Raw genomic sequence first — 15,674 nt, 5'->3', positions numbered from 1 at the left:
ATTACTTTGAGAATAGGTCCCAGGCTCCTTGAAAGCCTTCTTCTGTCACCCTCAGTTTGTCAGCTATTTCCTTCTTCACAGTTACAAAATGACCACAATGGCACCAAGAGCCATGTTCTCATACAACAGCACTCTCTTTAGGATCAGGGAGTAACATCATTCCCAGAAGTTTCCTGGCAGATTTTCTTTCCTAACTAATTGACCAGAACTGTGTCACATATAGCCATCCTTACCTACAAAGAAGCTGGGAAAGCAAGTAAGCTGGTTGGAACTCCTGCCACTATGAAAGAAAGCGAGGAGAATGACTAATAAATAGACAACAAACAATATCCGCAACACTGCTATACAAGATCATGAGCAGAGTCACTTACAATGCTTATGCAGGAAGTTACCTCTATATGATATATCCAGAGAAAAAAAAATCCTGCTGCTTGCCTTTCTAAAGTGGGTCTCTATATGGATGAATGCAGATCAGCAAAAAAATTGGAAGAGTTCTGAGAGCTATGACAGAGGAGGGACATCCCCTCTTTTTACTCTTTGCATGGATGGTTTTTACTCTTTTCATGGATGGTTCATGAGCATGTTCTTCTTACACAGGCTATTGCGCCTGAAGATCAATCTTTTAGAGGTTTTTTTATTCAAATAAAAATGGTCACTTGGTTTAACCTCAATCTTTTCAGATCCAAAGCCAGTAGAATCTCTGGAGTATAACAATCTTTCTACTGCCAAAATATCAATATAATATACATTAATATAACCCTTTTAAAAGGAGACAAAAACAGAAAATCTCATGCCTGTCAATTCTTACTTTTTTCTCAAACCGATGGAAAAATGTTAAGAAGAAAATGAATTGCAAAAGTTGTGTTTGTTTCTCCATGTATTGGGGGAGAAAAAGGCACTTTCTGCTATATTATCACATTCTAATTTCTGGCCAAACCCCTGTAGTTTCATCACGCATGATTTTTGTGATTAATGATGTGCACCCAGTTAATGGAAAACAGCAGATTAGGTTTCCACTAATAGTTTTGCAAGTTACATACGTCTGCCTGCCTCATTTAGTAACAACCTCACTGTTCAGTAAGAAAGTATGGATTTAATCCCAAAGCAGAACTTAGTTTTATGAATACAAGACAGGTCAGACTTCCAGAGTGGAGAAAATTATGCTTTTAGAGGTATGCTGATCTTCAGCTGAAATTTAACATGGAGATGATACCTAAGGATTTGCGGGGTTTTCCCTATTTACTTCTATTTAGCAATCAATATAAGAATCTACAGTACTTATTTGTGGCCTATAAAATACATAGAATAGCATCTTTCAACCATAGCAACTAAAACAAATGTAATACGATAATTTCTATAATTAGTATACTAAGCTGAAAAGACATCGATTGTTCTGAAAACATAGGTGAAAAACAGTTTGTTCCTTATATGTTAGTGGATCACTGCAATGATTATGTTAAAAAGCAAAATTTACATTTGCTGGTTCTAAGTAACTGTAATTTACAAAAAAAATACACAGTACAGTGGAAAGCATCTAGAAATAGAGGAATCGACAGAAAAGAATTCTAGTCTCATTTCCACTTCAAATTACTTTAGAAACTAAACTATCTTTTGTTTTTGCTCTCCCCACTACATTTTATATTTACCTCTCTCATGCCATTTAACCATCGCTATGGTATTTCAAGTTATATCTATGTATATCTCACATTTCCCATCTGGACTAGCCTCCTTAAGAGCAGAGTAAACATCTGATTTACATTTTTATCTTCTACAGTGTAAAGCTAGACTGCAAACTTCATGAGAAAAGGGACTTGCTCGTGTACCCCCAGGAGTTAGCATGATGTGACCTCACAGTATGTGTCTAATAGTAGATGTTACAATAAATAAAAAACTTGAAAAGAATGCCGTGCTTTCAAAATAAAAGAAAATGGGGATACTCTTTAAGAACCACACTAAGCTAATTAATACCAACAAGTTAGAGAATGATCCAAAAATTTCAAAAGAAGAAACTAAACAAAAAATACAAATGGACAATGACTAGCAAATTTGTTAAGCAGACCAAGATTATATCACTACTGTGACAAAAAGGAAAAACTAAACTAAATGTGTCAATGACTCCCAACGCCTACTACAATTTCAAATTACTTTGCCTTTGTGATTTTCTGTGCAAAGTCTTCACCCTGTATACATTGATCCTTCCTCATCAATCTTCAAGAGAAGATTCAAATATCAAACCTCCATCAAATTTTTGTTTCTTCCTTGATTCTCCTGGACAGAAGAATAATCTCTCTATTCTTTAAACTTCCAAAACGGTTTATCTGTGCTTCTCTACTAAAATATAGCACTTATTTATTTTTTTTTCCACAGCACCATGCAATCAAGGCTAAGAACAAAATAAAATGACTACAGCTTACAAAAATAAAGAACATAAAGCAATAAGAACAGTGACCTTTGAAAGCTATTCTTTTTTTAACTAGGTATTTTTAACCTATATTACTTAATATATCACATACTTCAATATCATGAAGTTTAGCTGGTAGAGTTTCTAAGCAAGCAGTACTTCAGAATTTGCATTTTGTCATAATTTTCTCCCAATCTTAAGAAAAAATATGCCTTTTAGTTATTGAGAAATTTATTGCAGCAAGTCCTAGAATTGATAAAGCAAAGAATAATTTACAACTGAACATATCCCTCTGCGAAAATGTTGTCAAGGCAAAGAATGCCCTTGACTTGCTAAAAGATGGCTGGAATGAAAAACACAATCTGCTATTCGACAGAGCCAGTATTCTCACCCATTCCTGAGTTGGAAAAGCCTTGAAGAAGAACAATTATTTTACGAACAAACAGATCTCCATAAATCATGATGAAAACAAAGTTAAAGTATGAAATACTAAATAATGAAATCCAATGGATCAATTCATGGTTAAGTCTGTCCACATTCTGAAGTTAATTCATTTGGGCAAGTCTAATAAGATGTTCAACACATGAAGTTAGTTGTTTCACAGGGGTCACAGCTAAATTGTTTTACGGTCAAGGCAGTCAGATGGTTTTGTTTCTTCACTAAGGATAACATTATTTTATTTAATACATTTTTACTTAAAAATTTAACAAAAATTATATGAAATATTTCTGAAAATTTATCCAGCTATTTGAACTGGCTTAATAAGAGAGAAAAGGAACTTCAAATGGTAAGTTTGTCCCCAAAAAGCAAGTCTGATACATACCTCTGTATACACAGGAGGTGGTTCCTTTCTTACACAAGAATAGAAATCAAGCCTCCAAATTTCCCTGATGGAATCTCAAAACTGGCCTCCAATATCTGGTATTTAAAGCAGTTGAGTTTCTCTTTAAATATAGAGACACGAGCACCTAAAACACCCATCAAAAAATTCTACCATGTTTTGCCAGCAAACCAGTACTTACCAAACACTTGACAGGATTTGACTTTGAAAGCTATCAAAATGTATGGGAGATTTAATGTTTTTCATGTTACTTTCCAAGAGCAAAAAAGCACATAAATATAGTTTATGTTATGTTGGTTGTTTCTAATAACTAATGTACAGGTACAACTAATAATCTAAATGATTAAATTGATGAAAACATCAATCAAGTAATTTACTGAGCACTAAGCACATGAATAAAAAGTACTCTCTTGTTTGCTCTCATTGATTAAGCTTTGCAGGTTAAGGACAAATATGTGAGAGCAAAATAATCACTTAAGAAATTATCTATGGCTCAAATTTTAATCTGCAACAATGAGACATTTACCCATAGTTTCCATGTATTTATTTAGTCATCATTTTGTCTGACAAAACATCTCCAAAATGATGTCACTGGCCTGGCTGAAACTCACCCAGGCACTTTTTGCACTTCTTGCTTAAATACACCACAAGCACATATAATGAAGGGGGTTTTGTCATGCAAAATGAGACTGAACAAAGAATTATTAATCCTGTTCAAAGTACTGTAACTTGACAGTAGAATTAACACCGCAGTAATTTGTGCCATAAGAAAATAATGTTATTAACATCAATGATTCAAAGATAGATCTTTAACAACTTAGAAAAAATAACTACATGTATGTTATTTCTTAGTTACCAGGAAAAAGAAATATATCATAGATATATTACTTGCTGGATTTATCAACAGTTATTTCTATGTTTTTATTGTTGTTGTTTTAAAGTACAACTGACAGTCCGATTCCTTAAAGAACTATCTACACAGGAAACAAGTTGTGAACAGGGTTGAATACAGGCAATCTGACTTCAAAACCCACATTTTTAATGAGTCTGCTAGATTAATTTTTATTGGGGGTTTTAATTTGTTTTGTGAAAGCTGACTCTGTTGATAATTTTATTCTGCGAATCAGAATTTCTTTCTAGTGCTATGTTAAGCTCCTATGACAGATTCTCATGAAATCAGTATAATATAATGCATTGTGAGAGTGACCTGGCGATGACAGCCATCAACCCACTTTTGTCAGAGTTGAGCCCACTGATCTTGCAACAAGTGCTCTAGCATTCATTTTACACACTCCCATCCACCTACCTACCATATCACATATGCAGCCCTCCTGGGGCTGTGGACCCTGAAAAAGCAGATGGCTCTCCCAGACTGAAGAGAAACATCCTTATGCTCCGGAATAACAGAATCAACTAGTACCTAATGAAAATCCATTGAAAACTCAATAAACAGATAACCTTGAACTGAAAATCTTACCTGTGGAACCATGCCTACAATGTAGGAGGCTTTTAATAAAACAGAAAACTCAACTCAAAATAAAGCAATTAAAGCAAAGCATTTCTTTTTTCCCCTTCAAGAATAAAGACAAACCTCACTTAAATAATTCATTTTTAAAAGGCAGAAATAAAACTATTCGTTTATATACTGCTTGCTGACCATCATAAAATATACTTTTACATAAATGTATTCTCATTAGGCTTTATAACAAGCTACAAATAAACAAGTCCTTTAAAAGTTTCAATCTCAAGGTCTAACACCAAATTGACCTTTTAAAGAAATAACAATATCCAGGGACTGAACCTCATAGTAGGATTACTGAACAAACTCTCCAAACTAGTAAATGAACCTTTTTATTAAGAGTATATAAACTCAGTCACAGAAACATAAAGTAGGTACTGACACTATTGATTATCTGATTTAATCATAATTCAATGAATCATTTCTGAAATAAACACCCAAGGTTTGTGAATAACTTACCCTTTTTGGCTTATATTTACATGTCATTTAATTGACAAAATTTAATTCATTATTCAATTAATTAATCAAAATTAAAATAATTAATGAAAATGCCTCCCCCTTAACATAGTTCATGAAACTCTATATCACATTTATTTCCCAAATGTTACTTTCAAAAAGTCAGTAAATCAGTCCAGTCTGAAGATTACAATAAACTCAAAAAGGCTATTTCTTCCTGAACAAAGCTATAGAAAAGAATCTGTCAGTAAGTAGCTCTTTGTCAAACTACCAACAAATTCTGGACCTAAATTTGATGTTTTTAACATGTAGAAATATTTTCCCTAGTTTAAAGGTTTTGTGCCAATGTCTCCAAACACTTCCTCATCAACAGGGTGGGGAAGAAAGAGGAGCAATCTCTCATTACCATGGGATGCATATTTATATCCATGTATGACACTTCTCCAACAATGGGGGTGGGAAAGGCAAGAGGGAAATCTCTCATGACCATGAGATGCATATTTACATTGATGTATTACACATATAGTGAGATCTGATGACATCAAAACATACACCAGAAAGGTACAGATGATTACCTGATATTCATTGGGCCAAAAGGTGCTCACTGCTAGCTCAGCCCGAAGCCAATCTCTACCCGTGAATCCAGTCACATTCCAAATTGGATTGGCAAGCGGTCCTTTATTCACCCTAACCAATATGTTCAAAGTGCCAGGATTCAGTCCTTTCTGGCTATATAATAGGTAACTGAAATCAATGCAGTGAGTGTCGTTCTCCTTCATTGTAGGCAGCTGAAGTCTGGCCTTTTCTCCAGGGTCGTGATCTGAAGAGTCCACTATCATATAGGAACCTGAAATGACATTACCAATAATAATGCTAAAGAGATATATAAGCAAAGGGAACATATAACAACAAAAATAAGCCAATCCATTCTGAACATTAAATTTAACTTAAAAAGACTGTTTTCCAGAACACAGCCATAGAAATATATCAATCAATTAAGTAGATGAACTGAATTCCTACCAGGTAACAGACAGCATTCAAAGTACACATTATGTATTAATTCATTTAGTCTCCACAACAACCTGTTGTTATCCTATTTTACAAATTAGGAAATTGAGGCACAGTTAGTAACACTCAAAGCTGGGTTCAAATCCAGATCTCACTCTAAATCTCTGGTATTACTGGACACAAGTCTTTTAATATAATATATATATTATATATATATATACACACACACAACATATACACACACATACACAAAAGTGATACTTTATTGGCCTGGTTTACATAGAGGGTACACTTCTATTTTTCATTATCCAGAATATTATTGCAGGGAGATGTGCTTAGAGTGCAGATAATGGAACCATTTCTAATTTCATATTGGAAGATCATCATTTATACAAGTTATGTGATCACTTGTAACATACTAATTTTGAACCTCAGTTCAGGGAATGAGGACACTTTGTAGTGTCAGTATGAGGGCTAAAGTTAAAAATGCCTAGAGCTGGCCGTGCGCAGTGGTGCACGCCTGTAATCCCAGCACTTTGGGAGGCCGAGGCGGGCGGATCATCGAGACCATCCTCCTGGCTAACACAGTGAAACCCCGTCTCTACTAAAAATACAAAAAATTAGCCGGGCATGGTGGTGCGCGCCTGTAGTCCCAGCTACTCGGAGGCTGAGGCAGGAGAATGGCGTGAACCCGGGAGGCGGAACTTGCAGTGAGCCGAGATCGCGCCACTGCACTCCAGCCTGGGCGACAAAGCAAGACTCCGTCTCAAAAAAAAAAAAAAAAAAAAAAAAAAAAAAAAAAAAAAAAAAAAAATTCCCTAGAGCTGAGGATCAGGACATAGTAGATTTCCCCATTTGGAGTCTCATCAACTAAGGTGTCAGCTAATCACCACTACTATTGGCCCCAGTTCTGTAATAGTCCCTACACTCATGTAGAGCTACAAGAAACCCAGTTGAAAATCACCAATCTACTCCATTCCCTTTGACTTAGTAAGTGTTCATTGGTTATCTATCATGTGGAGGCACAGGACATAAAGAGTCCCACTCTCATAGCTCACATACAGACTTTCCATTGCAGGCAAAGGCCACATAGGGACTAAGTACAAAAATGAGACTTGAACACCAGGCTGCTGCTTTTAGTCCCAGAAAACTCTCCAGTAAAACAACCAATTGTTCTCATGTCATTGTGGATTTTAACAAAGACACATATCACAAAAATGCAAATATGCCTATTTATTACACAGAAGATGGAACACAAATTTTATTGTAAAATATCCTTTTTCTTTGCTAGCATGTAATTTTAACCAAAATCTATCAGATGTAGTGTTACAGAACTCAGTGTTACAAGAGTTGCACTTGACCTTCTCTTCCTGACAACATGCAAAATCAGTCTTCTGTATTCCCTCCCCAAAATTTGTACCCATGACACATTAAACACTCGTTAACTACTAGTCTAACTTGTTCAATTAACCCTCAACAACAGATGCAAATCATGGCAGAGAGGATGGTGTCAACTACTTGAGAAGCTGAATTTCAAATGTGACCAACTGCCACTGAGTAGCAGGTACCCTCTGGTTGAGAGCTTTTGGGAAGATTTCTGTAACACTTTAGTATAATCGAAGTACAGAATAAACAGATCATAGTGATAGTGGCTGATATTATTATTCACTTCTTTTTCCTAGTTATCCTCTTCTCTTGTAAGCTAGGATTCTTTTTGTTTCTCTTTCTTTCTCTCTGAGTCTCACAGATGGCACATTAATCGAATAAATTGTCCATGTATACTTTGGAGAAATTATGTCTTTATTTTTAAACAGAACATCCTGGATCCCAACCCAATTTATAGAAGCAGGATGTTTCTAGTCCTTATTATATTCACATTCTGAAGTCAATGGTTGATTTAGCAAGATGTCTTTCAGATTCACCACTGCATAGCAGACCAATTATTCCTTTCAACGAGGACCAGCCCTGAGATCTTGGATAAGTTACTTAGAGTTTGTTATTGGGCCTTAGCATCTTCACAAACCTGTAGCCTATTTCCCCACTACTACAACAGTCTTTCCACCCCGCAACGCCCCGCCCAATGGAATACTATGGCAGCAGTGCATTTAAATTTATTTTTAGAGGTCTGTATCAATTATGGCTTCTGAATGTCAACTTTAAAGTAGTAATCTCTAAATGATTAACTGGCTTTCTAATAGTCATTTTCTCCTGTTATAAAATAAACTTTGGTGTAAAAATATGCTTTGTGTCACATTTTAATTATATAGCATAATATTTACTATAAAGACCATTCAGGAATTTTCAGTCAGTTGTACTCTTAAGCTACAATAATTATTTTTCTTATTAAGGAAACAGGATAGGCAAAGTATATTCACTTGCAGGCATTATCAATTTGATCATTAGGAATACAAAAGTCACAAAATAAAAGCTTTGTGAATAGTCTACACTATTTCAACATTTCAAGCAAGTTAAATAATAAAGAAAAATAGTGTTGATAATTCATTTCTATAGAATGTTTCTGCTAAATGGCCCTCTTTCAATAATGCCTGACTACTGCCACATTCTCTGAGTGCTCTGGAATAATAATGCATTTATTGCACAGCTCCAGAAAGGAAGAATCAAGTACTAGCACCAAAAAGCCATCTAAATCCTTCTGCCTACTGCCTTGATATAATGGCAATTTGTCCAGTAGGCACTAGGGAGGGAGCTGCCTGTCTGACCCAGTATTCCCTTCCATCATCCCAAACACAGAAGATACTGTGCTATTCTTATCAACATCTAAAAATTACTTCTGTAGTCTCCCAGAATAACTGGCTCCCAATCCTTACACTTGGGAAATTATACAATATGTACTTCCCTCATACTTTATGTTATAATTTAAACTTATTTACAACTGTTCTGTTACCAGCTAACTAATTCCTCAGATTTCTAACAAGAGTTTAGTTATCTCAAGGCTTAATAAAACATCTATGTTCCCACACATACAGTGTAGTAGCTTTTAATTAAAACTTCTTTAAAATGGCCTTACGAATATTCCTTACAGTCTCTTGAGCAACAGAGTTCTCAAATATGTCATTCAAGACAGAGAAAACTGTATATGCTTTTTATTTGTTTGTTTTAAGTGCAACCTTTGTAGACAGCAATTTGACATCAAAGACCTTTAAGAGATATTCATGAATAAAACACCAAAAGCAATTGCAACAAAAGCCAAAATTGACAAATGGTATCTAATTAAATCAAAGAGGTTCTGCACTGCAAAACAAACTTTCATCAGAATAAGCAGGCAACCTACAGAATGGGAAAAAATGTTTACAATCTATCCATTTGACAAGAGGCTAATATTCAGAATCTACAAGGAACTTAAACAAATTTACAAGAAAAAAAAAAACCATTAAAAAGTGGGTGGAAGATATGAACAGACACTTTTCAAAAGAAGACATTTATGCGACCAGCAAACATATGAAAAAAAAGCTCATCATCACTGGTCATTAGAGAAATGCAAATCAAAACCACAATGATATACCATCTCACACCAGTTAGAATGGCAATCATTAAAAAGTCAGGAAAAAACAGATGCTGGAGAGGATGTGGAGAAATACGAATGTTTTTACACTGTATGTGGGAGTGTAAATTAGTTCGACCATTGTCGAAGACAGTGTGGCAATTCCTCAAGGATCTAGAACTAGAAATACCATTTGACCCAGCAATCCCATTACTACGTATATACCCAAAGGATTAAAATCATTTTACTGTAAAGACACAGGCACACGTATGTTTACTGCAGCACTATTCACAATAGCGAAGACTTGGAACCAACCCAAATGCCCATCAATGATAGCCTGGATAAAGAAAACGTAGCACATATACACCATGGAAAACTATGCAGCCATAAAAAAGAATGAGTTCACATCCTTTGCAGGGACATGCATGGAGCTGGAAACCATAGTTCTCAGCAAACTATCACAAGAACAGAAAACAAGACACCACATTTTCTCACTCATAAGTGGGAGTTGAACAATGAGAACATATGGCACAGGGAGGGGAACATCACACACCAGGGCCTGTTGGGGGGCAGGGGGAGGGATAGCATTAGGAGAAATACCTAATGCAGCAAACCACCATGACCCATGTATACTTATGTAACAAACCTGCAGGTTCTGCATATGTATCTCAGAACTTAAAATATATTAAAAAAAAAAAAAAAAGAGATACATGCCTTCTGGTCTGGGAATTCCATGTCTACAAATGTATATTAGATAAACCATATAAAAGATACAGGTTTAAAGGATGCCTAACTCATTACACTAAAATGGAGAAAAATTAAGTATTCTTAATATTCAATAATCAGTAATTTGCAAAATTATTGCAAATCAATTTAGTGAACAATAATGCAGTCATTAAGAATTACATTATTTTAAAACATTTTATGGAACATATTTACAATGTGTTAAGTAAAATATGCAGGTTGTAAACTATTAAACCCACTTATGAAAAATACGTATTTAAGTTAAATAAATACATCCGTGTAAATGTGCATATATTCACATATGCACACACATAAACTTGTACATGTGACTAGAAAAATATATAGCAAAATCTTAATGGTATATTATCTGGTGGGCTGTAATCGTCTTCTAGGTTTTCAAAAAAGTTTTTGCATATGTACAGTTTCTGAGAGTTCTATAATGAATAGGCATTAGATTTGCACTTTTTTATTAAAACAGACTACATGAATACTATCGTACAAGAGGAAAATCAAATGAATAATGATACTTAGTAAATAAACACAGGTGGGTATTTTTAGTCTTTTAAAAATAAATCCTATTTGTATCCTACAGATTAACAGCATCTTGGCATTCAAAAAACACAATACAAAAATTGAGTACTTCTTATTCCAATTCACTAAAAAATAGAAAGGCAGAGAAGACTTAAAACAAATGGCAGTTTTTACTAAAAAGAATGGCCAAGAAAAATAATATAATCTTGTATCTAGATGAATATATAATGCCCTACGGATTTTATATATTAGTGATTTTTTATCTTTAAGCTACACTTCTATGAATAAGGTATTTATATGGGAAATTCGATTAATAGTAAAGAAAATAATTATAAATGGATTTCCATACTTTCTTCTAAACCTCTTTTAAATATGTATGTGTTGGTATACTTTAGTACACTAACATAATATTTGTATTGTCAGTTATTATTCAAAATCTGTTGAATGTGCCCTATAAACTAAAAGAAAAATTTGAACTTCTCTGCTTAGTATTCACAACTTTCCATGATCTTATCCCAAAGTAACTTTGGTCATTTTTACCTCCCACTTCTCTTCACAAACCATCTTCTCCAGTCCAACAGACCCCTCACTATTTTCTCCACACATTGTGCCAGTTTTCTTTCCTCGAACTGTCTCACAGTTTCTAAATGTCTAATTCTGGCCCCCAATTATACACTGCTTTTGTGCCAATTTTAAATGATTTATATGGATATCATTTGTCAACCTCAGAAGGGTAATTATGTTCTCTTAGAAAGCATCTGACTTATTCAGAGTCCAATCAGAAGAGAGAAGCCACACAGTAAATTTAACAGTGAAAACGTAATATAAAGAATTACTACCTATAAGAAGGTAGAAACTTTAAAGTTGTGAAGAAAACCTTAAAGAATAATCAAAGTACCCAAGAAAGAAACCAATGTAGACAGCGGAGGTTGCTGAGAATCAGATTTCCTTAAAGAAGTTGGAGTTGCAGCTCACGGAATGATAAAGTCTGCTGGGTCACTCAGGCCAGAGCCGGTCCTGCTCTAGGGAAGCAAGGGAAACAGGACACATTCTCCCTGCAGCAGAGTGGCATGAGGCCTGGGGTATGTGTGTGCCACAGCAAGGCGGTCACCAGGCCAGGTCTGGTGCTACAAGCTCACTGAGGGACTATGTCTGCTACATGCACACAGCTCCGTCCACCGTGCCGTATCACCAAGAAAAAACAACCCTAGGATCACAATTCAACCAAGAATAGATGTTTCTTCTTTCTTAAGTGTCTCTCCAGTGCCCTCTACTGACAAAGCTTAACACTGCGCCAGTTGTAAAGCAGAACCGCTTTACAGGGTCAAGTGCTGCTATCACAGAGCAGGTAATGAAGGATAAATTTTAAGCTCCAGGGCAATAAATTGATAACTGGCACCCTATCTAACAAGGGCTTTGCATACAATAGAAGTCTAATAAACATTTGTTACTTGATTAGTTAGATTACCAGTTGAAAGAGGAGGCAAAGACACTGTTTAATAACATGAACAATTGAGGCAGCAGTAGCTCTAACTATATGTGAGATATACAACCAGAAAATGTCAAAACAACAACAAAAGAAAAACAAATGAAACTAGTTTATGCTGCTTTCAAACATTAGGATTTAATGAAAAAGTATAATGTTTGGAAGTACATATTTAATGTATTTGTCAGAGCCACACTGGTATACATAAGAAATCTTCTATTAAACAAAAGTTCTCAAATGTTTTAGTCTCAGGGCCCCTTTATACTTGTGATGTTAAGGATATCAAGCAGCTTTTGTTTCTGAGTTATATCAATATTGACCATATTAGAAATTAAAATGGAAAAAATTCAAAAATAATAATTTGTTTAAGATTAGCAATGATCTCATAATTTACTATCATATTTTCATGAAAAATAACCATTTCCCAAAATAAACAAAAAAAGATAGCAAGAAGATAAGCATTGTTTTACTTTTTACAAATCTCTTTAGTGTCTGTCTCAATAGAAGACAATTAGATTCTCATTTTTACTTAATCCTTCAATCTGTTGTAGTATCATGCATCATGTAACCTCTGGGAAATTCTTCTAATCATTCATGAGACAATAAAAGAGAAAAAAGGAAAACTGTATCTCAGTGTTATTGATAAGCAATTTTGACCTCATGGATCACCTGAAAGAGTATGAGGGTCTACAGAGATCTTTGGATCACATGTAGAGAACCCTATATTTTAATATACATAAACCTTTTTATCACTCTGCTGTAATGAGAACATTATGTTGAGTCTACTTCACTCACTCAGTCTCTGCAGGGTATAAAGATGTACTCTATAAAATCAGTTAGAAAACAAAATCCTTCACCGGAGTGCTGGATGCCTGAAGAATGAAGATGAAAAAAGCTGAGATATATATATATATATATCTCAGGAGATTTATTATAAGGAATAGGCTCATATGATTGTGGAAGCTGAGAAGTCCAGTCTCAGGACAGGAAAGCTGATGGTATAATTCCAATCCGAGCCCAAAGGCCTGAGAAACAGGAGAGTCAATGGTATAAATTCCAGTTCAAGTCCAAGTCTGAGTCCAATAACCAGGAGAGCCTATGGTGTAAGCTCCAATCTGAGTCCAAGTCCAAAGGCAGGAGACTGATATCCCAGCTTGTAGACAGTCAGACACGGGGGAATTCTTACTCCTTATTCAACTCAGTACTTCAAGCGATTGGATGAGGCCCACCCACATTGGGGAGGGCTATCTGCTTTACTCAGTGTACCTTTCAAATGTTAATCACATCCAGAAACATACACACACACACACACACACACCCCTAGAAATAATGTTTAAGCTAATATCGCTGAGTCTAACTGACACATAAATCAACCATCACAAAGGGCTTTCTTCCACTCTAGTCTGCCACCATCAGAGAATCAGATTGTTACGTATGAGCAGAAGAGTACAGAGGACTAAGTAATATTCTATCCTCATAAGAAAAGTATTTTTATGTGTTCTGAAGACCATTTTGAATAGCTACCAAAGCACCAACGCACTGTGCAAAACAGCTAGCTCTTGGCATTGAGTGAGATTTTCCCAGTAGTAACAAAGAACATGCCAGAAACTGTTGGTGTAAAAAAACTTAAAGACATTATACAATAATGTTGCTTCATGCCCAGAGAGCTTAAGAAGCAATAATCAGGATCTCTAAGTAGAAAGAAGAGTGACAAGTGAAATCATTATTTGGGTCTCAGCCCATCTGGGATATTTTTTTTTTTTTCTGTTATAAAATTAATGTCTCTAAGTACTTCTGTTACTATTACCTTTGTGCTGAAGGCAATGCCATTATCCTCCTTTTCATATCTTACATCTTTTCATTTCTTTTTTCAAGCCTCTTCTCCCACCACCATTTTTTTCCATCTGATTAAGTGGCAACAAATATAACCAATTATTAAAACTAAGGACTCAGTAATCAAACTAGGAATCAGTTTGATTTTTTCCCTCTTTTAATTAACTAGCAAGTCTCATTGTTTCTACTTCCTAGCTCTCTCCTCAATCCATTCATGTCTCTTCATAATCACTAGTTTTACCAAACTCCTGTTACCCCTCAGGAGGACAAATAGAATGGAATCCTAGCAAGTTTTATGATTTCCACACTACTAGCCCTACAATCGTTTCTGAAAGGCAGCCAGGTTAATTTTTTTAAATCTTTCTCATCCTCATATTGCATTGAGAATAAGATCCAAACTCTAGCCCCACCCCTCAGCTTCAATATGATCTAGTGCCTGCCTTCCTCTCCAACATTATTTCTTACACCTCTCTTCCCTTACATAAGATGTTCCAGATACAATGGGCTTTTTCTTTAAAAAAAAAAAAAAAAAAAAAAAAAAACACCTAAGCTTATGCTTGTCTCAGTCTCCATGCACTGGACCTTCCTCTGTTTGAAATGTTCTGTCCTCAGCTGGCTGTTTTTCATCATTCATCTATTGGTGAAGCATTCCTAGGTCGGTTAAATAAAGTAGTTCCTTCCAAGCTTCTTTCTAACATATCACTTTTTATTATATCCTTTATAGCACTTGCCACTTACTGAATTTGTTTACTTAATTGAAAAATTCCATGAAAAGTTGGGATTTCATGTATGTTGTTCATCCAAAAATCTAGAACAAGGTCTGGAGTTTTCAGTTTGAAGTTGAATGTTTTATAAAAAAGTCAGACAACTATCTATTTGTGTTTCCTGTGCTGCATTCCCATAGCACTTACATAATGCTCTTTTATGTACAAAATATACTATACCTGTCTGTGCATTCCCAGAACCCTAGTACAAGCTTTTTAAGATTAGAAACCTCTTTGGCCTCGCCAGCCCCTAACAGAGGGGCTGTGTAATTTGTAAACTCGGCAAGCTCCACTGAAGGTAAGCAAAAATATTTTTTTAAGTATTTTTAATTCAAAGATAGTTAAAGAGAAAAAAAAAAGGTAAAATTTGAAATGATAATAAGCAAAGCTCTCAATCTTAAGAATAACCCTAAAATATTCCATTAATTTGGTTAAACGGACATTAGTGTCATCACTTTTTGTACAGTCTATTTTTAATTCTTCAAGCTTTTACATTCTATTATTTCTTAAGATGGACGTTTCTCTTCTAATGAAGTCTATCCCCTACATCATACAATTCGTTTCTAAGACAGTATGAGGCAAATATTAC

General features: G+C 35.0%; 1 protein-coding gene across 12 annotated transcripts in view; it reads right to left on the bottom strand.

Moving 5' to 3' along the window:
* The window catches only part of PTPRK (protein tyrosine phosphatase receptor type K), a 566,799-nt gene that overhangs the window by 360,767 nt on the left and 190,358 nt on the right, over positions 1-15,674 (bottom strand). For all 12 annotated transcript variants that reach the window (XM_050788294.1, XM_050788297.1, XM_050788302.1 and 9 more), the window contains exon 3: positions 5,793-6,064. In XM_050788294.1, coding sequence (XP_050644251.1) covers positions 5,793-6,064 — 272 coding nt within the window. The remainder of the gene's footprint in view (positions 1-5,792; positions 6,065-15,674) is intronic.

The sequence above is a fragment of the Macaca thibetana genome, chromosome 4, assembly GCF_024542745.1.
Source record: "Macaca thibetana thibetana isolate TM-01 chromosome 4, ASM2454274v1, whole genome shotgun sequence".
In the NCBI taxonomy this organism is placed as follows: domain Eukaryota; kingdom Metazoa; phylum Chordata; class Mammalia; order Primates; family Cercopithecidae; genus Macaca; species Macaca thibetana.
Note: the sequence above shows the minus strand (reverse complement) of the source record. Positions and strands in the feature narration are given on the sequence as shown.